This window comes from Pieris napi, chromosome 20 (assembly GCF_905475465.1).
Source record: "Pieris napi chromosome 20, ilPieNapi1.2, whole genome shotgun sequence".
Lineage (NCBI taxonomy): Eukaryota > Metazoa > Arthropoda > Insecta > Lepidoptera > Pieridae > Pieris > Pieris napi.
Window position 1 is genome coordinate 8721976 of NC_062253.1, and position 25167 is coordinate 8747142.

The 25167-nt window shown below is 35.4% G+C and overlaps 1 protein-coding gene across 3 annotated transcripts in view; it reads left to right on the forward strand.

Moving 5' to 3' along the window:
* Positions 1-25167, forward strand: part of LOC125059813 (protein bunched, class 1/class 3/D/E isoforms-like) — a 156855-nt gene that overhangs the window by 92404 nt on the left and 39284 nt on the right. Inside the window, exon 1 of one of the 3 annotated variants that reach the window (XM_047664439.1) lies at positions 24290-24840. The exons of the other annotated variants lie outside the window; for them this stretch is intronic. Coding sequence (XP_047520395.1) covers positions 24698-24840 — 143 coding nt within the window. The 5' untranslated portion in view covers positions 24290-24697. Of the gene's footprint in view, positions 1-24289; positions 24841-25167 lie in introns of those variants that run through there. 3 annotated transcript variants of the gene reach the window in all.

The following is a 25167-nucleotide window of genomic DNA, read 5'->3' on the forward strand; positions in this document are numbered from 1 at the left end:
TTTTGCTTGGTAACTAACGATGTTTTGATCGTATCTAGTCGAACTTGACGCTTTTTGCCTGTGATTTTGCAACATTTCATTGCAGCAACCTGATATCGAACGCCATCTTTACGTAAAGCTTAGATTTCTGATAGTCCAATGATTAATGGACGTAGATAACGCCAAATGGTAAGCTTATTACAGTTATGAAAGGACGATCGAAAATATTACAAATAAACTTTTAATAATAAATTCGACATTACGGGTGTACTCTAAAGTGAGAAATAGTCGCATCATATTTTAAATTTTACCACATGAAATAACTTACATCAATTTGTATAATTTATTTATAAATTACTTATTTATGATTTTTAATTTAATTTACAAAACTTGAAAGAGAAATAATGCGACATCATTTCAATATGGAATGGTAATGGGGATGGAAATGGTATGTGGGACTTTACTCGCTTCAAACTATCTGCTGCAGAGGTAGATGGTATGGTTTATGGACTCAGTTTCCGCACTAAGACTCTCACTATGTCCGTAGTGCCTAAAGTCCTGGCTAACTAAGTCAGCCTAACTCCTTCCAAAAGCACAGAAGCCTCCTGGGCACTTCGCAGGCTTCACGGAGCGACCTCACTGTTCCGAGGATTTCTGCACGTTGTTTAGCCACAGCCTCGCACTCCAGGACTACGTGGGTGACTGTTTCCTCTGCGCTGAAACAGCCTCTGCACATGGGGCTGTCTGTCGCGCTTAGGATAAAAATATGTTTATTAAGAGTGGCCCGTAAATGTCCCTATCATTGTTTTAAGATTAGTTCTGTTTAGGTTTAGAAGTCGCTTTGTCATTAGCGGGTTAACTGATGGCAGCGCCATTTTGGACTGCCTGCAGTACGCGCTTCGCGACCATCGTTGATGCTTTTCGGTCTTTTCGCTAAGATCAAAGTGTTCAGAGATAGATAAAGCTGTAGAAACCTCAAGCGTACCGTCTCTCTGTCTTGGAATTACATTCTACTAGAGTGATTGTAATTAGCATTAGTGCTAATGATCACTACTATTGCTTGCACTGAAATTGTACGACCAGCTAGCAATTGTTTTATTCTAATAGCTCCATCGGCTTGTCTCGCTGACTAATATGTGAATTTCATAACTGTCAGACGTGAATGTGACTGTGATCTATGGTTTATTCGTAATATTTCCCCAATATTGCGCATTATTCTATCTTATTTATTTTGTGAATGTTATTTCCAATACTATTCGATCAAGACGTAAACAAGTCGATAAATTTAAGCACGTGCTATGCTTTTTATGAATCAATAATACATATTTTCTATGTCTGACAATACAAGTCTTCGTTTAGACTCAATTTAGACTGATGCCAGCTTACTATATGCCAAGAACTTTCAATGCTAAATTATTGTACATCATATATTTAAATAATAGACAACACAAAGAGAAACTAATTATGTCTAAGTAAATCCTGTTGTGACGATTTTTAAAGAATGCTAATTAAAGGAGATTTGCTTAATTGTCTGCTCTGCGACCACATTCAGTTGTTTAATATATGGTCGAAAACCATAAATAACTTTAAAAAGATGTAAGCCCGAAAGAAATTGACCTTTGAGGTTGTAGGTTCGACTCCCGGCTATGCACCAATGTTATTTCTGTCTATGTGCTCGCTTGTACGGTGGAGATAAACATCGTGGGGAAACCGGCATGTCTTAGATACAAAAAGTTGACGGCGTCTGTCAGGCACATAAGGCCTACGTACTTAAGAAAAATAAATGATCACGAAGCAAATACAGAAATCTGAGGCCCAAACCTAAAGGGTTGTAGGGCCAATTGCTGGTTTTAAAACAAAATATGTTGTATTAGTAACATAATACTTACATGATGATAACGCGGAATGCTCTTATGTTGTAGATAATACAAAACTGTCACCTGATGTTTTTAATCAAGTTAGACAAAGTAACGAGGAAAATTGAAACAGATACTTAATTATTGTCTACTCATGTAAAGTTACAAACAATGAGTAGGTGTTTTTTGTTAAAACCAACTGAAATGAAATGGAAAAACCACTGACGTACGTCTTACGTATACAGGTAGGTGAAGAGGCTAAAATAATATTTGTTAATAATGTAATAATTAGTCATGTCAATATTCCGTTATCGAAGAGAGAATTATTTATTTATTAAAGAGTTAATATGTTACATCCTCGATATTTAATTTAGACTTGCATGAGGGAACTACGGTGTGATTATGATTTCACTAATTTGTATTAATATTTTCGATGTGTATTATATATTTACGCATCAATGCTTGTTATAAAGGTTTCGTATATGCTCAACGTATTTTTGTGCTGCAAAAACCTTATTAATAAATTATTCTATGAGCAAGATTTGTGTTAGTAAATTCAATTGTTGATTTGAAGAAATTGACTTTCTTATATCGTATCGTGATGAAGAGCACAATACGTACCCGCTGGTTTAAATATTAAATTTCCAAGTGGAGATGAATATAGCGAATTGAAACTTATTTATGATTAGGATCACAGTGTAAAAATAGTCGAATAAATGCTCTAGATGGATGAGTCTCTTCTCAAACGATAAATATATAGTCCTTTTTAGGCTTATAATGGGCTGTAGATATTAGGTACTAGTGAGTTCTGCAATCTTAAACTTATTTCAGATTATTTTCTAATAAATAAATATTGATTAGTATAATATAATCTTTTTATTTAGAGTCGATAGTTTAGTCTATCTACCGCTAAAACCCGGAACTATTTGAACAGGGTCGCAGCCCTCAGCCAACGCAATTCACAATTGTGACCCTGCCGTTGTTATATTAAATAATATTTTGCACGGATCGAGATCGACAGCAGAGGACAAGTTTAATTATAATACATACATGCTGACATTGACTTATAAAAGGGAAAATGAAAACGGAGATAATACTTTTCAAAAACTTTATTACTTTAAGCACTGTTTACTCCTTCCCCATAGAATTTATTTCTTCCTTATTAGAGTTAACCCGAAGAGATCGCTTATTAGCCATAAGGCAGCGCGGTGCCTTTTCAAATTATTTTTGATGTTAACGGATTAATTTTTATTAACCAATATCTTTTTCATATCCTTTTTTTTAGGCTTTTTACATTTAACATATAACTTATGTTTAATTTTCGATCTGTTCAAATACAGATAATATTATTCTTGGTTCACAAGATAGTGTTTTATATTCAATACACGTTGGCAGTACCGTATTTCCATGATTTTATAGTCTTATTTCAACTTAATTCACGTGAAACTTGAAATTGATAACCCGTATCAATTGAATGAGCCATTCTAAGGTTCCATAGAACGTGTCAGTTACCGTTACCATCTGACGGAGGCTCTATCTGATGGACTGGGCCTTAACGGTCCGCGGAACACAATGAGCAACGTACCCCAAGGCGTACAGTTAGAACGAAACTGGGCGGGCAGATTCATGCCACCTATATTTGATTTGCATAGTGCCTTAGAAGCTCATTTAGATACAGCTTTTCGTGTCACGACCAATGTGTCTATGGCATTATTTGTAAAGAGGGCTTACTACCTTATTTAGTTCGAAGTTTAAAAGGCTTTTAATGAGAATATAAACCTTAAGCGCGTTGTCTCTTGCTATTTCAAAATTTTAATTTTAGTACGATTTCAGTGATAAGAGATACCGGTTTACGCGTATGAAGACACTTGTGCAAATAATATTTGCAAATCATATTTTAAATAAACATGATGAAGAAATATAAGAGGGAAACATAAGAGGAATCTTAAGTACATTATTACAGTTAATTTCATAAACTAGACTGTTATTTACTTAAATAATTTGTACATAACATAATAATTTAGATGTTGCATTGCAATGATCACTGGTTACGGAATATCTCCGCATTTCTAATCGCGCTCCTCTCATATGAAACATTTATTTCATCTATCGTAATAAAGTTATGTATAAGGTTTTTATTAATTACGCATTTTATAAGATAAAAGCCAGTTTATGCTTCCTGTAATTAAAGTACATATTTTTTTCATTAACACGCGATGCAACTTTATACTGAAGTAAAAGGAACACTTAAAATGTTTGCGTCAAATTGCTTAAAGTCAAAGATAATTGTCGATCAGGGTTTAGAGCGATCAGTCTATTCAAGGGAAAGCTTATTGGAGGAGGGGGGACCTCATACTAACATAATGAAGAAAATATATACGAACAAACTAATTGTTTTTTAGGAGAAATAAAAAAAAGGATTATTCTAAAAGTTTTTCTTTCATCGGCGTTAAAAATAGCAATTAAATATTATTGTGATAATTGCATGTTTCTATGCACAATAGATAAATCATTGCCACGTGTAACTACAGAGATAGTGTAATGCCCTTGATTCCTGCGGTAATTGTGGAAAGTTTTGTTTGTGATGTTTTATTGTTTTTTTATTTAAACGATTTTATTCTTTTCCAGGTAAGGCGATGTCTTCCAAACGGGTGACACATTTTCGCAGGAGGTACGTTAGCAATCCATTAAATGTAGCATGAGTGACTTAAGGAGGGCGAGAGGCCAACGTTCTAAATAACGAAACTGTTAAAATCTTGACTATTTTGAAACATTTGTGTGTTTTGAGAAGTGGACATTGGGCAAACATGCCGGTCATCCACCTTTTAAGCGTTGAATTAGTCATAAACTAATATTTGACGTTTTGTGTGTGTAGTGTGATGCGGTCGTATGATTTATAATAACCGCAAACTGATAAAATTTTGACAATCATTACTTGTTACTCATCTGTTAGTTTAGCCACTGCATTCTATACATATTTGTCATCTAAGATTTGTTTAGGCTTTGCTTTTGCTTTATGAAAATATTCCTATGAGTCGACTGTTCTTTAAGGCAGTTTATCCGCGCGCCACGTCTATGTAGAACCACCCACTGAAGTATTTTCAAAAAGTCAAAAGGCAAAAATCATTTATTCATGTAGGTAACATAATGTACACTTATGAACGTCAAAAAAGAAATATACATTAAATGTTTCTAATTTTACATTTACTGCCAGTTCTCAAGGGCGTAGGACGGAAGAGAAGAACTGGCAATAAACTCTCCGCCACTCTTTTTAATCGCCAAGTTTTTTGTTTTATACAACGTTTGTAAGGAGCTGCAACCATTACACCATGTTCCTCATGACATCTTTAGTAATAAATAATAACACAATAAATTAAAAACAAATATTTGTTCTCTATCAGCAGGAGACATGGTGGAATAGGAGCACGCACATACATTCTCGTGGTATGGTGACCAGTCACCATTATGTTATCGAACCAACTCGATTTAGGGTCCCTCAAGCAAAGAGCGTACCAATTCTTAAAGGGCCGGCAATGCACTTGCGAGCTTTTTGCCAATGTCAGCCTCCTGCCCTTTTGACCCGTGTTATATAAAAAAAAAACAATTAAATAGATATTCTATCTTTTGTGGTTGGTGAAAGAAGACATGTCCTTAATTAAGTAGTAATATTGATCTCATAATCAAACATCGAAATCAGTATGCGGTATTTTAATAAAGGCATCATTAATTTTTCCTCGGAGCGTCGATAACCTGCTGTAATTGGTAAAGAGGTCACGTAACATACGATAAACTCGCGCCGGCAGCCATTTTTGTGGAACCTCTTATCTTCGTTTGTTTACATGTGAACGGGTGGTATTGGCTAGCTCTGATAACGATGTTTTGCAGAATACATAACAATAAACCTTTTATTACATACATTAATCGCTGGGTTCAATCATAATCGTGTCACTTTTTACGATACAATACCCTACGAATAAAAAACTAACATCAACGCGTAGAATGTGCGATAGTTGCTATAATCGCGGATCAAAATGCCATAAAAGGTCTAAGGGTCACCTGTTGTATGTGGATTGACGTCAATGAAGCAATCATTCCAACAGCATTACTAGAATTATTATTTATCGTTAGCTAATTGCTTATATGGCAAAATAATATCAGAAATCTAAGGCCCAGACCTAAAGAGGTTGTAGCGCTACTGATTTATTTATTTTTAAAACTATTGAAACATTTTTGTATACCAATGTATTGACCTCCGTGAAGTGGTTATCTCCAGGAGAGGAGCGCGTGACGATAACCTACTCACGCACTGTTTACATCTTTGTCGCCCAAATAGTTACGTAAAGATTACTATTTGTCTGTGCATTACTTATGTTCATTCACAACCGTCCCACTTTAGCTTATCAGTTCAAGGATTGTTAAATTCCGCGCTGTGTCCTCGATACAGTACTGATAATGGTTACGTGTTATACCTTATTTGGATGATTATAGACTATAATTGATTTGGCCCTTCTTTAATTGCCACCAATTAGCTTTATCGACGGTTATAATTTACATTCACTTTTATTTCGTGTTTTATAATATTAAAACAACAAAGATTTAAATATGCTTTTTTATAATCCATTCGATTTATGTAAGTGATCTAAAAGCGAGACGCGTGGGATTTTCACGTTCTCAAAAACCGGTTCCAACTTTATTTTGAGTTTAGCAATATTTTATTATGCGATACAATGTTTGAATACGTGAAGATTTAACACGTTTGAATTTATGTCAAATTCTGCAAGTATTACAACACCAATTATTTAATTCGTTACGTTATTTTTATATCCTCGTTGCTTCAACGGACTAGGTTTCTAAATACGTTTGCAGCGAGGTAATCCAATTATGTTTTGATTCCGATTAAGCAAGGTACTAAGGATTATGTGTACTTAACCTACTTAGTAAGGTAAAGCATAATAAGTTTAACCCGTGGTTGGAATATTATGTTTGTGTCAATTTTCCATTTAATCTTCTTTATATATATATATATAATTCTTCTGTGAGTGTGTATGTCACTGAACTTCTCTCAAACGACTGGACCGATTTTGATGAAATTTTTTGTGTGTGTTCAAGCGGATCTGGGAATGGTTTAGATTCACAAATCAGCCCGCCAGAATGCGCTGCAGTTGGTACTTTCATACTTTGCTTTACTAATCGCTTGAAATATCATGCAGGACAACGTCTGTCGGGTCCACTAGTTATCTTTATAAGTAATTACGTTGTGTTTCTAAACAAAATTTGTTATGTTTACATGTTGAAATTTATGATCTGTGTAGGTATTAATATAAATGTTTTATTGCGTAGTAATTGGGCCCGACCTTTTATACTTGTCATTCGCGCTCTGATGCAATTTTACTGATCTGACTGAATTTTTAATAATAATGATTCTAGTATTGTCTTTGATTTACATAACCTTTACACATTTAAAGAAAAAACTTTTTAACCGGATTGAAGTTATGTATTTTTATAAATTTACAAATATTTAACTTAATTTTTTATTTATCCGACGTTTCGCGTGCTTTACAGCGTGCGTGGTGGTGGAATGAAGACAAAAGATGTTGGATGTCAAAAAGTATCACAGCTGTAGAGAAAGTTGCCTTATCTGTATTTATTTCCCCGGAGTTGGTATCGACTAAAAGATGGAGGGTATGACACCGTGAGCCATTTTTGCCAAAACCCTCCATCTCAGTCACACACATTCTTTAAATAATGGTTCTATATTATTTTTGTTTAAATTTGACTATTGCATCATAATACTGCAGCTCACACCCATATGTAAACCACAACCTTCTATGATGTCATACATAACGTCACCTATACAAAATAGGGATGTCTTCATTATTATTAGTTTCCTTTTGGAGATTTAGTATTCGGCTCACCTGTTTTGCCTTATAGCAACTTTCCTCTATTTGGTTTTGTAAAAGTTCTGATTTACTGTATTCGAGTCGCACTATCAAGGCAATCAAGTTGTATGCAGTTTAAAAGTTGCTGGCTGTGTGGTTTCTTAATGCGAGGTCGTATTTTATTTCATGTAATTTACTTTAAGAGTAACTAACATTGACGAATTTAATTTTTAAATTAGATTATAATGTATAGATAAATATCGAACTAGTCTAATGAAGAACGTGAAAATTTGAGTCGAATTACTCACAGATCATCAGTTTTGCTTGTATTGAGGAATTACGTCACCAACCACGACTCAGTCGCTTTTTATATAACGTGCTATAGCATATCTTCCGTCTCGTTTCCTCGCGTGAATTGTCCCTTTGCTTATCTCTTTTTCCTCGCCGCGGCGACAGGCTGTCTGGTGGCTTGCGGGCGGCCATCGCGTCGTAAACAAAGCAACCACTTCACGAACGCTGGACATATTTTCGCTCGTGGTTCATACAGTTACCCTTATTGTTTAGCAATTTGAGCCGTGTGAGACCGTGAATTTATCGTTAATATCACACGGAATTCCGGTTCCGGGAGCAAACTAATTTCAATGCCCTTATTAAGGGAAATAAGTAATTTTGAACTTAAAGACATTTAACTTCTTAAACGTTATTTCCCTTTCCAATAATAATCATGTCATAATTTCTTTGTGACTTGTAAGTTATTATTCACATCAGCGAAATGCGTGAATTGTAAAATATTTATGCCAACGAATACAGAAAATCTTTCTTGGTTGTGTTCGTGCCAAGAGTGACAGATTTTATGATTTTAAGATTGTAAAACGTAATCCTCTTAGAAGAGGCCTCCAGTTCTTAAAGCAATTGATGGGCTTCTATAAGATTTACAATTACCTTTTTCAAGGCGTCGTAAACACGTGTAGGTCACTTGTAATACATATTTTTAAAGTTAACCAAAATTATTTTGGTAACTCTTGGACACCGCGTTGTCGATTATATGAATACAGTGCGGTGGTCCTCTCTTGAGATTGCACAAACTAAAATACGTCAACAGTTTACGAGCGTATTTATGACTTGTATTTTGTTTTCACCGTGGCCTGATCAATTGAATAAAATTCATATTAAATCTAAGTTGGCGCCGCGGCTTGCACATAATTGTTTATTTATTGAAATCTAGTGCTGCTGCTGCTAATAATATCATTTGGAGCGATAAAAGCCCTTAACAATTAACACAAATAACTTATGACACAAGTTTATAATAATGATTCTTGCTATCGTCAGCCAAAAACTATACCTACATAATTGTATGCAAAAAATAGTTTAATTTTAAACCTTAGTATTTGGGAACTAAGTACAATATATGTTTATTGTGACTTCACGGTCTGAATTGCTTTGGTAGCAAACAAGAAAAGCAGTCGCCAAGTCCTAAAAATATCGAGTTTACATACAGTTAGGTACTTGTATTAAATTAGAACATTCAAATTCGTTTCTTGCGGTCTTGAATATAATTATACGGTTATTATACCGTAATGTTTTATTTTAGGTATTTTATCGGTTATATAGCCGGTTAGCTGCATCCATGCATGGCATAAGATACTATATTAATAGGTTAAGATGCCTTACGCTCGGTTATAGGATAAGGGGGCAAACGAGCCCATGGATACCCATTTAAGGGGCTGTTCAAGTATTACGTAAGCACTATAGGGGGGAGGGAGGGGTGTCTTTGATTTTCTTATTTGGTGCTTACGTCAACAGTAATTATTTTCTTTTTATTTACCCACACATTGTCTATGCTTGAAAACGAAATGCATTTTCGAGGATTCCTACAAAAATTTAATACGTTTATGTACTATTATTATTTTTGGGCGCTTTGCTTACTTTTGCTGACAAGAGGAAAAGGGGGGGGGGGGGGGATAAATTGCAGAAAATCTGCTTACGTAATACTTGAACGCCCCCTTAATACATATATAAATGCATTTCCGGCCTTTGGAGGGAAGACTATGCTCTTTTTTTAATCAATTGGAGATCGTATCTCCTAGTTTTTTAACTGTGAAATATCACCTGACATTTGCATTAAGAAGTATAATACCTATGTTTACCTTTGTTAAGAGCAAAGCAAAATATTTGTATAGTACATGCCAAACGCGAACAAAAACCAATTCATCTTAATATTATCATTAGCGAGGTAGCGAGTAAAAAACGATGACATCACGATTATTTTAGCTTAAGTGGTGGATTCGTTTTTGTAACCAGTTCTCGTACGCTGAAGAATTGAGAACATTTAATCGTCTGATAATACAGTTAACTCTACAAAATCCGACCCACATTTATCAGGCCACACAGCAGATACTGTAATTTTAAATCGAACTATAACAAGTCTGCAATAAATAAAACGCGAAATCAATAGAACAATTTCTTTTCTAGTTTAAACAAATTGTAACGGTTCGAATTGTTGATCTGTTTGTTCCGCATTGGAATAAATGAAGTTGATGATGTCATCTTTAAAGTTTTTAAACAGCACAAGATGAATATCAGATATTAAAATGGACTAATTTAGGTTCTTCCCTACAAAAGTGCTAATTCGTGCTTGTTGAGTTTGTTAGGATTGTTGAAAATGGAACACTAAAAGTACAAGTCGATATTTGATACAGTATTATGAAGATAAGTATGAATCAATGCTGTTTCATTGTTAATGAAATTGTTCAAAGTATTTTCATCCATGGACACAAAGAACGGAAGCATTTTAGGTATGACATATGTGCTATTCGACAATGTTTCGATTTTGGACGACGTTAGACAATGGGCAATTTGCGTTACTATTACAATTCATCGTGTAAACATTAATTACATCTGAATACACATTATTCTTCCACGCTAATAAATATATCGTAATTCCTGATATTACAGAGATTTTGTAAACAAAATGCAGCTATGTTTAGATTACAATACATTTATAAACGCTAGATCAGTTAATAAATGCTTTAAAATTCATTTCGATGATAGGAGATAAAAAAATGAAAATAATATAAAAGTAATCGCTTTATTCAAAAGCAATAAATGTACATGGTTTCTTGATATTTATTAATTACATGTTATAATCGATGCAGCTTTGGTAAAAGTTGGTTCAACTCTTGGGGCCCGTTATGGTTCAGCGTTGTCATGTCAAATTTCACATAATTCATCATCGTGAACTGCGCAAATTCATTGGTAAATTTTTTGTTCGACTTTTTTAGCAGCCATACAACGAAACGAAAGTTGGCGAACCGAACTGGTCGGTTTTTATGAACCTTTTTTACATGGGAGCTATACAATGTAAAAAATGTTTACCATGAGCTGCGCTGTTCGCCATGAGTTTGTTTTTGATTGGTCTGAGTATGATTGATTGAAGTGTTTGATGTTTTGTTTAATTAAATAAGGTTTTTTCGTGTATAAGTGACCCAGAGTGAATAAAATGTTAGACTTATATATACCCCACGTTAAGAACACCTTTTTCTGGAAGATTTTAGTTACTAGAACTAAACAGACCTAATTCATTATCACAAAGATTCGGATGTTTAACTGATCATATCTGAACTGATCCTTAAAGAACCACCACTTAATTAAATACGATGATTGATTTGTTTATTTTAAATTAATGAACGCGCAATATGTTTCATGATACAAAGTGGCAATGAACTTCAAAAATTATTAGTTGTCGAGTTCCTATTGCAATGTTTAATATTCTTTTGTAGTGTTCGTTAAGTGATAACCAATCTTGTTTCTTTCGTTCTGCGTTACGAATAATAACAATAGGTGTAAGTTTGGACGATGATGTCAGGCCTGCTATAAGTCCGAACCCGTTCTCCAACCTTTCACAGTTCACATGTTGTTTAATAAGATTTTATGAGGATTAACCTTTTCGAAATGAGTTACAGTTGCAAGACTGGTGCGTGTAGTGCTTATTACGTTTCCAATAATTATTTTAGTTAAGAAAGCACACAATGCTGGTAATTTCCATATTTGTATAGAAGAGTTAGTTTGTCCCTCCCATTGGCGGGACAAGGGGCGCTGGAAGATTGTCATTTCGGATGCCTAGATACAGTTTGGGTCGCACAGCTAGCGGAGTAAGTTTAGAAGAGCTATTATGGGCATTATCATGACTGTCATGCGCTACCGTGGTTTGAAGTTTTTCATCCACGTCGCGTCCAGCATCCACGAAACTGAAAATACCTATTGATAGTATAATTATTCCGTCGTGTCGTAAAGCGTTGATTATGTTATGTTATCTTTAACATTCACTCGAACGGTGAAGGAAAACGTGAGGAAACCGGCTTGCTTTAGACCCAAAAAGTCGATGGCGTTCGTCAGGAACAGAAGGCTGATCACCTACTTGACTATTAGATTAACAAATGATCATGAAACATATACAGAGATCTGAGGTTGTAGCGCCATTTTTTTTTTACTAAAATACATCTGATAAATAATTTTGCCTAATGCGGTATTCATGCTCGTTAAATCGAAATTTCTCATATGAAACAGCTCGATGGCTGTTTAGTAATTTGGCACGAAACGCATTAACTCTTACAGCCGAGCGTTGAGACCTTGAAATTACGACGATTTATTATTGTAATATCCCGCCATGAGAATTATTTGGAGAACTGAATCCATCATGAAAATGATTGAAATTACACAGACATTGCCCTTACACGTTTAAGGTTTTTTCCGTTCCCGAAATTATATTGCACACTTTTATTTTTTATACATCATCTTCGGCCATAAACTCAAGATGGCCGAACTCATCCAGTGCAATGTCCTGTAAGGCTGTCCGTACCCGCAATTAATATAAAATTGTGCGTATGGTAATGAATGCTTTGCGATTCTTAGTATCACTGTACCTGGTTTATACTGGCAGTTGAGTATTGTAATAAAAAGTTTTATCGCTTCCTATAGTTGACCCGAATTCTCTAATAATTTCACAACCTGACCAGCCTCGGGAGACTTGTGTAATTTTTATATCCTCATTCGTAGGGTCAGACTTGTGAGCTTTGCCACTATCTTTATACCTGGCATTATCTTCATAATTTATTGTCTCTTCGACGATTATCTTAATGTTACACAAACATATTGTACAACAAAAAATCAAGTCAAATATTTGCGTAAATACTTAGCATTTTACGTAATAATTACGTAAGGAAAATTATGTTGTAGATGATAAATGTTTTTACAAGTTGTGCATTTGTATGTATTCTTGTGTATTGTTAATTTAACGTGCAATCGTCAAGCATTATACTAAGCCAAGGTGTGAAGGTAGCGCGTGGGTGGATGCACGTGGCGAGTTGCTACTGCATTTCAGTATTTATGAGTCGTATGTATAATTGTAGCTATACCTATATCTATAAATGTTGTAAATTTAAGAATTTTATTACATATAATGGGGCTGTTCTAGTATAACATAAGCAGATTTTCTGTAATTTATCCCCCCTCCCCCCTTCCTCTTATCAGCAAAAGTAAGCAAAGCTCTCAAAAATAATAGTAACTAAACGTTTTAATTTTTTGTTTGAATCCTGGAAAATTTATTTAGTTTTTAAGGATAGACAATGTGTGGATAAAATAGTAAATTATTTCTGTAGACGTCACCAAATATGAAAATCAAACCCCCCCCCCCCTGCTCCTATAGTGCTTACGTAATATTTGAACGGCTCCTACACTACTATAAACGATTGAGATGCAGCAGCATTTTACCATCTCTAAAAGTTCTAGAACAAAATTATAAGAAGCCATCCTAACTCCATTGACGTCTTACAAATCCATCCTAGTTTCATGTCATTCGAGATGTTTTGTTAATCTGACGAATTCATTAGCGGCAGCTCTATTTATTTTAAACACGGCTTCCTCACAGTGTACTGTTACGGGCCTAAAACATTTTGACGTGTTCTCATCAGCGTTGTGTTCTTAGAAGACACTTTCGTGTTAATAACCTCTCGATATAAATAAAATGTTACTTCGAGTCCTCTTTTAGTTTCGTTGATCAAAGCGCTCGCTACGGTGACTTTCAAAGTGACGTTTGTCCTAATTGATCGGCTTGCTTTAGCCCTTGTCTGACCGATGATTAGTTTGATGTTGCTATCGCAACTATCGCTACATTAATGTATAATCACGAGGGGTACCCTTGATATTCATGTAAAAAGGTACAAGTTTTGGTTACCGTTAGTCAAGACTAGATTATTATTATTATTATTAAGCCTTTATTGGTGACACCCAGTATAATATATTAACACTTGTTTAAGTTACATAACCTAACTTAATCTAATAGGTACATCATATGACCCGTTTTTGGTAATCAGCGTGTGCTGTGAGTTGTGACACATAGGCCTCTTCTAGCTGCTTCCATAATTTTCTGATGTTAGCTCTTCTTGTCCAAGTTGTGCCTCCTATTCTCTTTTATCTCTTGCTCTGTCTTACTCTTTTCCTTGTTTCAACGCGTGGGTGCCTTGCAAGACTAGATTATGGAGGTTTAAACCCAAATACCACAAGAGGTAACGCGGTACCGACCGACTCGCCCATATTATAAGAATATTTCCGAAATACCTTTACCCACCAGACCTTTAAGCAAATAAAGTCCCTTTTGAAAGAGATTTGACTCTCTCCTGCTGCCTAGCTTCTCGGGCACAGAAGTGCCTTATCGCGTGCCTGATAGGCTACTATGTATAAAAAAAACCATATAAGGTTTTCGTGAAATGTAGAAAACCGTTTCTTGACATTTCCGACTTTGCAAAATTGCAGCAAAAACACTTTGAAACCTATATAAAATCTTAACATTTTAACACACATAAGAAGTCTTGCCTATCCTTTGTCTCATAAGACCATGAATTTTATTGCTTATAAAATAAAAAAGCATACGTTAAACATACAGGAAAATTAAAGTTCATAAAATCTTTATGTCGCTTTGTAACACGACCATTTTAACGATAATCAGCTTTTGTTTTAATTTTAATTGATGTCGTCTCATGTCACATGTCAGTTCTGAGAAAATTTCAGCGTGAAGGTTTTCCCTTTGGCAACAAAAGATGTTAGTCATAGAAGATTAAACAAGATTTTCTTGATATAATATGACTGGCCGGAAAAATAGTTTGTGTTTCATTAGACATGGTTTTAATTAGCGGAGGCTGAGGAAGAAATGTAAAAGCAAACGCTAAGTGTGAACCGACTCTTATCTGTCAAAATTATATTCAGTTAAAAATATATACATCTAATCAACAAGTATGTAAACTGAAGTTGTATATATACCAAGTCGAGTTGTTACGCGTTCAAAAAATTGCATACATCTGATTCAAAGTTTCAGTTTAATTAATTTAAGTCAACGAAACATAACATAACTTCTATTATCTCCGCATCTGACTCAAAAAATAATCATTATCATCATCAATGGCTATATCAGTGTATCATTTTACTGTGTCCAGTTTGTGTTTCCACCACGCCAACTTCTTTCTATTTAGGATCATGTATAGAATAAATAAATAAATAAATAATAAATAAAATCCAGTACTTCCCGCGTCCAACATCGAACCCCTATTGTTTCGAGGTCCTTGACAACTCCATCCCACCAACGCAGCCTCGGTCTACCGGGCTATCACTTGGTTGTGAGTTCAGTAAGGACCTTGGGGTTCTGTCGTTCGCCATTCGGTGCACTTGAATCTGTTGCACTTTATGTTGGCGTCGTCAAGGATGTTATAAAGTTCTTCATTGTAGCGAATACGCCAACCACCGTCGTCACAAACTCACTCAAGATGTTATAGATGCCAAAAAAGAGATTATAGGTAAAATAGTTCTTTATATACGGAAGGCACACTTTTAACGTCTGCATCTTACCTTTAAATAGTCAAAACATCATTTAAATAATTGTTTAGCGTCGCTTAAATGTCTGTAAAACCTACTCAATCATTCTCAATATAGCGAGGTTAATATCTGTCTCGGTATTAACAAATGGACTCGCTAAGCGCGATTAGGGAACTACCGCTATTTGATTAATCGTGAATGAGTGAACTATCTCTGAACGTTGCTGATGCGTATGTTATGCCAACGAATGCCACAAATGCCAGATCAGTAGTTCCCGTCTGCAGCTGTTTAATGTAATTGAAGTATGGTGATTTCTGGCTTATCTGTTCATTCAGAATTTTCTCTATTTGTATTGTTGTTTTAACTTCACTGGAAACCACCGGATTATAAAGCTTGCTTTAACATTTAATTTACGGAGATAATGAAGCTTATAAATTTCATGTAATTCGTAGAAAATTTTGTATTAATCTTATTGTTATGTTATGTATTAGTTTCGATTTAAGATGTTTTTATTGTTATGTTTTTTTTTTCCATTTAAGACCTGTGTAGAGGACAATGTATGTCGGGTCCGCTAGTTAAATATATAACCTTTTCTTGAACGTAGATATTTTTTTAAACACGTAAATAGGCTACATTTTCGAAGAACGCATTTATTCTGTTGCAACTCTAACCCGTACAGTGAAGTGGAACAGGAAAGAATTGCCTGTTGTAAAAATTTAAAAATCAAATGCTTATTTGAATTTTATATTTTCAAACCACAAAGGATCTGTATTGACCTCATTGATTTTTTCATCATAAAAGAAAAAGACGCAATTTATGAATTGTTATGCTTCGACTGTTTTTAACATTTATATAAACCACAATAATTTATTTTTTTCCTTATTATGCAAATAGGTTGGTTTTCATTTATTATTTAAATATGACTGGTACGTATTTTCCGTAGCGCGTATATATATACGTCAAATTTTATTAGTAAGAAGGTAACAAAAGCTCTTAAATTCGATTATCATTTGTGATTTGAATAGTTTTGTATCACATAAACAGTTGTTATACTGTTTATGTGTTACAAAACTGACAATGAACGCGATAGTAAGCCCGTTTACCTGTCAACTTGCTTATGAAATATTCTAATTAATAATATTTTTGCGTACAGATTCTGAAAGTTTATTAGTACTCAGTATTGGATTTTTTTATTTTGGCTAACCTAAGAACAATACGTTGTATTTGACTTATATTGCAGTTATTAAGCTATGTTGCAACCAGTAAGCTTTCCAAGCTCCTAAGCTTATTTACCTGTATCATAAGTTGTATGCGGCTGAAATTAAAACTATTGTAATTCTTAGTAACGCTTCACATATAATCCGACTACTGAGAATCCCGATTCATCGTCTCGGTTTAATTGTAAACGCATGATAAACAAACGTGAGAAATAACTTCGCATTCTAATTCTCACAAACATTCCGCTTATACTTGTAATAGTACCTAGCCTTGAAAGTCTGCGGCAGTTTTGGTTTTGTCGTAGGTCATGGATTATATGACCAAATCGACACTGTTGCTAATGTCGAATTGAGCCTCTATGGCCTTGTTAATCAGTGTTGGCCTAGTGGTTTTCCTGAGGTCGTAGATTCGAGCCCCGGCATCAGCGGACATTCTGTGCGTATGTGCTCGTACGATGAAGGATAACAACAACATGTATCAAATCTAAAACCCCTACTTTTGCTCATTCTATTCTATCGCGGCCTACCCTGTTGCGTTTGTGATATAAAATATCAAAGATACGGATGCAATCAGAGTCCAAGACCCATATTGGCGCTACTGGATAATTGTTATTGGAATCTGTGTATAACACTCAAACCGAAACAATCTGGTTAATAAACCAGGGTGGTTTGGCTGCGAGCCGAATTTAATTATATTTTTTTAGCGCTGAAACGTAGATTTTGATATCATGTCTTCGCCACTAAAGAATATAGTGATACCAACACAGGATCTTGTATACAATCGACTATAAATTCTAAGCGAAGTACCAAAGAATTAGATCATAAATTAATAGATGTATTTTATGACTATAATTAGTCTTGACCCATTCAAATTATTCGTTTGACTTGACCCTTCAAAAAATTTGGATTTTAGTAGAAAAGTGTTATAAAAATGAAATAAACCTTAACTCTAAGTAACAGCCAGCGCCAACGAGTGTATATTATATACAGTTGTCATTTACTGAAATAGGTACAGCGTAAACCACAACAATGTTGTAGAGTTCTCATAAAGAGATGTTTACTTAGCAACGTTGGCACTTCACGTCTTAAACTAGGCACACAAACAAACTCTGTTCTCGCTTGAACTGTTGTTTCAAGGGTCAGCTAACAAGTCAACGTTGGACTTAAAGCCCCATCCACACGCTTGACAAACAATGGCAAACAGCCAACAGCAAACAGCAAACACGGACGTGTGGATGGGTGTTTGTCGTTGTTTGCCTGTTTGTGTTTGTCTTGGGCAGTGTTCGGCATCGGTGTCGGTTTATCTTGCCAGATCAAAGGATGTTTGGCAAACAGTTTGCTACGTATCCACACGTTTGGCAGCGATCAGTATGCGCGCGAGCTTGCGGGAGGCGGACGTATTTACTTGCTGCACTTTTTCGTTGGCGCGCAAAGCGTAAAAAATGTCTGATTGGAGCACCTACGATTCTGACATATTTAAGTAACTTTTAAGTAAAATTAAAAAAACACGGCAAATTAAAGCCCAAATAATAGGTCTAAAGCCTTGTACGCTTTCTATGTATTTTAATCATCCACCATCGTCTTTGCTTTCTTCTTTTTTTCCTTTTTTCTTTTTCTTGCTTTAATTTATAATAAAAATATGTCAACCCGAAAGTAATAGCTGCCACAAGCTCGTCGTCCGCCATGTTTGCCGATTCGGAATGTTATGAACGTTCGCCAAGCATGTGGATGGCTGTTTGTGTTGGGTGATTGTGGTTGGTGTTTGGGACTTCGTTTGCTGTTTGCGGTGTTTGTGACAAACAGCCAGCGTGTGGATGCCCCATAAGGAGTTTTAAGATTTTACTTATTGTTAATTGTGTTTGCTTTAATCAAATAAAATCACAAAGTTAGATATTATTGCACTGAAGAACATTAGCAGATATGGTCACAAAAAATGTACACAGTTTTTGTTTTAAAAAATGCTGACTCCCACCGTTTCTGTCCACGTGGCACGATTCTGTGATACGCTGACTGTAATATCAATTATTGGTATCTCATCTTCGAGTGTTATAACCAAAAATCAATTGTGTTTTCTTTAATTTAAAAATAAGTAATGTTTTTTTTGTCGAAATGATTCGAAGTCAAAGCAACCTACGATAGGTTGCCAATGCATTGACTGTACTATAATAATTCTAAGTTTGCAGCATGGTCGCTGCGGATATTAAGCCTTCAACGAAATTGGGTTTCGTTAGATAACGTCATTATTATATACACAACATTAATTTGTTTTGTTTTATAGCAATAACAACAAATTACGCTTAAATTCAGTTTATAGAAAGTGCAATAGTTACGTCACATATCTATACTTATCCATTTAGGTTTTTTATATCAAAGTCTCGTCATGGATAGGGAGGGAAAATGGAAAAAAAGCTCAAGGGAAGTCATATTGTATAGGGATACACGGACGGAAACTGAAGACTATACCTTCAGTCGCGCTGTTGATTTCTAAAAATAGTGTTATCCTCACAACTTCGTCCATTCCCTCTTGTCTTCGACAAGCCTCTGCGTCTGGGTGATGGTAAGACCTATAAGTACCTTTGCTTGATCGGCCCATCAAGTAGGGGATGGGCTTCGAGGTCTGGTGGCCTCCACTCTGCCAGTCAGGAAAAGATTTTCTAAACTTTCTGTGTGAGTGTTACATGTCCAAGAATGCGTTGGTAACAAAGTGTCGAAAGTGTTTTTTGCTTATAATCGTCTTAGTAATTAACATAAAACACGTTGGTTTCTTAAGCTATCAAAGGAATCCTACGCATCCGCCTACAACACCACATTTCCAGAGCATGTATTTTTCTCCTTTCAGATGTTCGGATTGTCCAGTATAAATCGTAATTTATATTAGTTGAAATTATTATTTCAGCTTATATCACTACTATAATTATTATTTTACAATGAAGTAGCTAAACATGATCAGGCCTCAGTGGCACATACAGTAATCAGATTGCTGATAAAGTGCACTACATGCTTTCCGACATTCGTGTAGAATTTCAATTACTTGATACATTCTATACGATGATACTTGGCCTTATAAATGGAGTTAAGTCGTATTTGTTGCGATGGTAACGATGTTTTTACATATAAAAACTTAGTACCCATGGAAAGTAGCCTACTTACAGCTGTAATCTTATCAATGTTGCCTATTGCGGGCTTTTGTACTGAAAAATCTCTACGACGATTCATCTCCTAGGCCGCTTAAAGAATTTTTTTCATATTCATTGTGTTTTCTTTTTGGCGGCATGCTCAAACCATGCGTCGATAGCTCCTTGTACCTACTGCTTGAAGGAGGCACATGGTATCTTTGTTTCATAATAAGGTCATCTGATTTAGAGCAACATGGAAATAGTTTTTAGTAAATATAAGATTGGCATCAATTGTTGGAGACGTAAAAGTTTTCATAACCCACGAGCATGCATGGAAAATGTCATGTGGAATTCCGTGTCAATAGGTTTTAAAGGCTCCTCTTTATTTGAAATCGTTCCCTGATAGGTTGTTGGGCATACATATATAACTTGCAATCACAAACTACTGATTATTTATTAAATTCTCTCAATTTCTTTCTAAAGGTTGGTAATTCTTAAAGGTGAAAGAACCACCGATGTCAAAAGGACGAATTAGAAATATTAACTAGCAAAGCTACGGCTCAATTGAATTTGTTCGAGACAACGATTTTCAGTAGGACAACAAAGGCGTCTGAATACTTTCGATTGATCCAAAGGGCCGTTAAACTTTGGAACGTTGCACTTGTCTGGGATTTATGTACCTATTTAAGAAGATTTTTATTATGAACTTTAAGATCTAATCTATTATAAAGATTTAAAAACGGAACCGCTCATTTCTATAGATGGATTTTACTATACTATAAATTAATGAGAAAACTAGCGTTTGTTAAGCGAAAAGCGTTGGTTTGAATTCACAATTAAAGATTATATTACAGGAAAGCTTTACTGCGAGCTAACGGATAAAAGACCCGATAGTCTGATAATTTGTCTTTATGCGAAATTGCCCTTAATGTGACAAATAGCACATTGAGATAGGAGTGGAGTGGATTGGTGCTATTGCACACGATTACTCGTAATGAGAATGATGAAAGCTTGCGCCATAGATCAGCGCGTGCTATGCCGATAGCGGGAAATTGGACTTGCGTAAGTACAGTAGCCGAGGCGACGTAAACACCATAGCCATTGAGATAAACAGATTGCACCGACGTGGTGATACTGTCGTAATAGATCCTCTTGTCATAGTTTCTCATGTAAATGATTATTTCTAGTTTTCACGTTTCGTGTTGATCTAATATGCGGAACATTGTAAACGCGTTTTTTTTTAACTGCTCAGTATGCAGCATGGGGTAGATCATGAAAAATATTTAAGTACTAGCTGACCGGGCAAACGTCGTTTTGCCATATTTATCATTTATAAAAAATAGGGGTTGATCGTAGAGAGGTGAAAATTAAGGGTTGTATGTATTTTTTAATGCTGTATCATAAAAAAATAAAGAATATTTTTTTTATCTAAAATTAAGAAAAAAATTAAGGGGATGAAAAATAGATGTCCGATTCTCAGACATACCCAATATGCACACAACATTTCATGAGAATAGGTCGAGCCATTTCGGAGGAGTTTAACCACAAACACCGTGACACGATAATTTTATATATTAGATAACCGGGACCGTATATAATTTTTTTTTTTTTAATAAATCTTAATGGTAACCTGAGAGAAAGAGGCAGACATTGACTCAGATGAGTCTTGCAGCTCTCCATTCTGCGAATATCCAGATATGATATGAGAGTTACGGTACGAGATCCACATAAAAACTACATGCTTAACCTAACTTAGATAACCTTTTAAGCTTTTAAATCGCAAATCACATAAGTGCGGCTGTGAGAATTAAATTTTATTTCCTGTAGCCGATTCACGAATCACGTTATTCAAAGTTACGATCCACGCGAACTTTGAGACTCCATAGCGCTGATTACAAATGCAACTTAGTAATTTTCTCGACTCACGAATGCGACCAATGATCATACAAGATGTGTTTGTGCTTCCAGGGGTGTAGGAAAAGCGTAATGTTATAAGAGGTTTTGGGCCCAAAACTCCTATTATGCCTCTCAAAGCCAGTTAACAACATTGCATTTTCAAATAAAGGTAGTAGAATGGACGAGATGACAAAACCTTCGCCACACTTTTTAACAATAGCTTTTCTCGCAGTCCTAGGTGTATTAGTTGGCCTATAATAATCAGTCATATAAACAAAACCATATTAAGATTATTTGTAGCCCCGTAGACTTGGGGCCCTTGCAAGCCCTCGGATGAAATGTTTAGTTACGCCTCTGTATATGTTGCTGCACGAAGCTCATTATTACCATTATCTGTCTATTCGCTATTCAGAATATGTAAATGTTTTTCTGGGTTAACGATAAGTGTAAATTGTTGCTAATAGAATATTATTTGTTTGTTAGTTTTATGTTCTAGTTGTTGCAATATACACAACTATTAATTTATTTTTAAAATCCTGACAAATTATTTTTTTGTTCATAACGCAGTATGCAATGTAAATAATTTATATGTTCTGCTCTGACTGCTATGTGTCTATGTTTTGTTTTCATAATTTAAACGTATATAATTTACCTGACTACATTGTATATTATGTGCTTGAATATTTTACATGAGTATTGTAATTTCCTCCTCAATAAATAAAATCTGCTGTTGTGAAAATGTAATTTCTGTGGTAATTAATTTATACCGTGTCGTGATAAATTCACGATTTGTGTTTACAATTATTATTGCTTTGCACTTAGCAAAGGTCTTGGCTTCTGATCATATTATTTTGACGATACTATGTTGTATTTCATCTACGCCTGATGATATTTTGAATATAAACAGTGATTTTTGTTATAAAACCACGATTCGATTTTTGAAACTCTTCTTTAAAAAACATGGACTAAATGTACCCTATTTATTCCCTAAACCATTGCAACTCTAACGGTGTTATATGCAGTATGGATAATAGGTCCGTAAATATTTATTTAATTTGTTGCTTGCGAAACTTTTAACCCGGTGAAAATGTCTTAGGAATGAGTTCATTGCTATATTTATGTAGCACAAAAGGAGCTGGAAACTTTCCTTTTTAAGAACGTTTTGTAATGTAATTAATTTGAATTAAAATATCCTTTATACGTGACCCAAAAAATCGTGACATTTACGATGCATAAGCCCAGTATCCTCAATACTTATCAAGACAGATGTTCCAATTAATTTTCTCATTGTTTACCTCTGCGAATGGTCAGGATTTTCCTTATCTTTTTTTTTACAGTGTAATTCCTGACTCACTTATGTTCCCAGTAATCGAGTAGGACGTTATCGTCAGGGTTAAATTATCTTCTTAGAAGTTGATTGTCCTGTTTTCTATCACAATACAGCTTTGTAAGCTGTCAATGTATGTGACCTTATTGTAGCCGTACTCATGATCGTTCATTAAGAGTTAACGTTTTAATTTTTTTTTTAGTTTTGAATTATTAAATTTGCCTACCAAATTACATATATATACATACCTATCTATTTTTTACTATACTTTTAAAATTGTTAGTTTTTTGGATCTGATCGCAACCTAATATCGCATAGAGTTGACTTTTGGTGGCCTAAATCAGTATTATATACTCTATCAAGCTTTGAATACTATGTTCTGATATAATATAACCATAATAATAAAACTATTCGTCCAGTTTTTTTAAATTATCTACTTATTTCTTCGAGTGTCTTTCAAATTAAAAGTACATGATGTTTTTCTACCAATTATGAAGAGAAAAAATTTGAATGATTTCACCGCAATTAAAAGTAATTTTTTAATGATCACTCGTTACTTGGCGAACGAAGTTCGCGTGGGGACATTGACCGTGGATCTACTATTTAGGGTTTCGTATTTCATGTGCGTTGTTGCTCATGATTATTAATAGTCATCTATTTTATTATATTATAATTTGTATTGTCTGTAATAAAGATATGCAATTTATATTTCAACATTTAACAATGATATTATCACTTCAATCGTGACTTTTATCGATAAAACGATAGTGTACACTTTGTAATAATCAGGACTACAGTAATTATTACAATGAAAGAGAGTATTGTTCAAGTATCGATTTATTTTAGTTATCAGTTCTATTTTTACCGTTTATGTCTACTTCAATAAAGAATAAATATCCGCATAGATTCGTGGCTTGCGTTCCTTTTTATAATTCAAATTTACTGCATTGAGGTAAATCTAAACATTTGGATTTACGTACAAACGTTTCACAAGTTATCGAATATGGATTTTAAATAAAGTTACGGTTTCCTTTTGTGGCTTTATGGCTATCGCATCTTCAGCATGTAAATCAAGGTGTTGACGGTGCGTATGAGCGGAACGTATAGATAGTGTGTGGTGAGCGGATATCGGGCAGAGCGCGAGCACGCCACAGGCACGTCCAGTCAGAGTGCCGCCGCGCCGACAGACGCACGCGCCGCACGTGCATCCCATACACTCCCATAAAATTCCCAAAGACATTTTATAACTTAAACAGACTTTAAAAGGCTAACAATGTCGGTTTGCATGTACTTGTTCTGCCCGTGGTTCTTTCTCGTTATCTACCTCGCGTTCCTCATGCTGGACGTGTAACGCGCGAACGAGCGTCGCGATCACAGCGCAGGCGCGACGAACGCGATCGATATCGTATTGTGGCCGGCGTCCGCCCGGCTCTCGCTCGAGCAGCTTGCGGAGACGCGGTGTGCCGCGAGGCGCCGCTGGTGCCGGCCGGTGGTTGAGCGTGAAGGCTTCTGAGCAGGCCTCACGATCGCTCCTCACTCGGCAGGCGAGCGGCCGCGGACCGCCATGAGCGCGGCTACGCCGGAGGTGCGCGGCCCGCCGCCGGACTCGGCGTCACCATCCATAGCTCTGCCCAGGATCAAGCCAGAACTTGGCCTCAACGATGCGACCCTATTTGCCGTGTATTGTTTCATTAAAAACTTTATCGGGTAAGTCAAGCTTTCGTTGTATCAAATCTTAATATAAACGCCCTGACAGCGTGGTAGCCATTGATGGTCACTAGTTATTACACGGCATGGCGCAGATATTGTACTACTGTAGACTAGTCAATAGTCAAATCATTTATTTCAATTAGACTACCTAAAATGGCACTTTTGAACGTTAAATGAAATATAAAGATGTTTCTAGTTGCCCCTTCCAAAAGATAGTTTCGTGTTGAGAAGAATGGACAAGAAACTCCACACTTACTCTCTTAAAATAGGTTTTACATTACATAGTTTTTTACAATGCTGTCATTTAAATATAGTAAGTCAGTA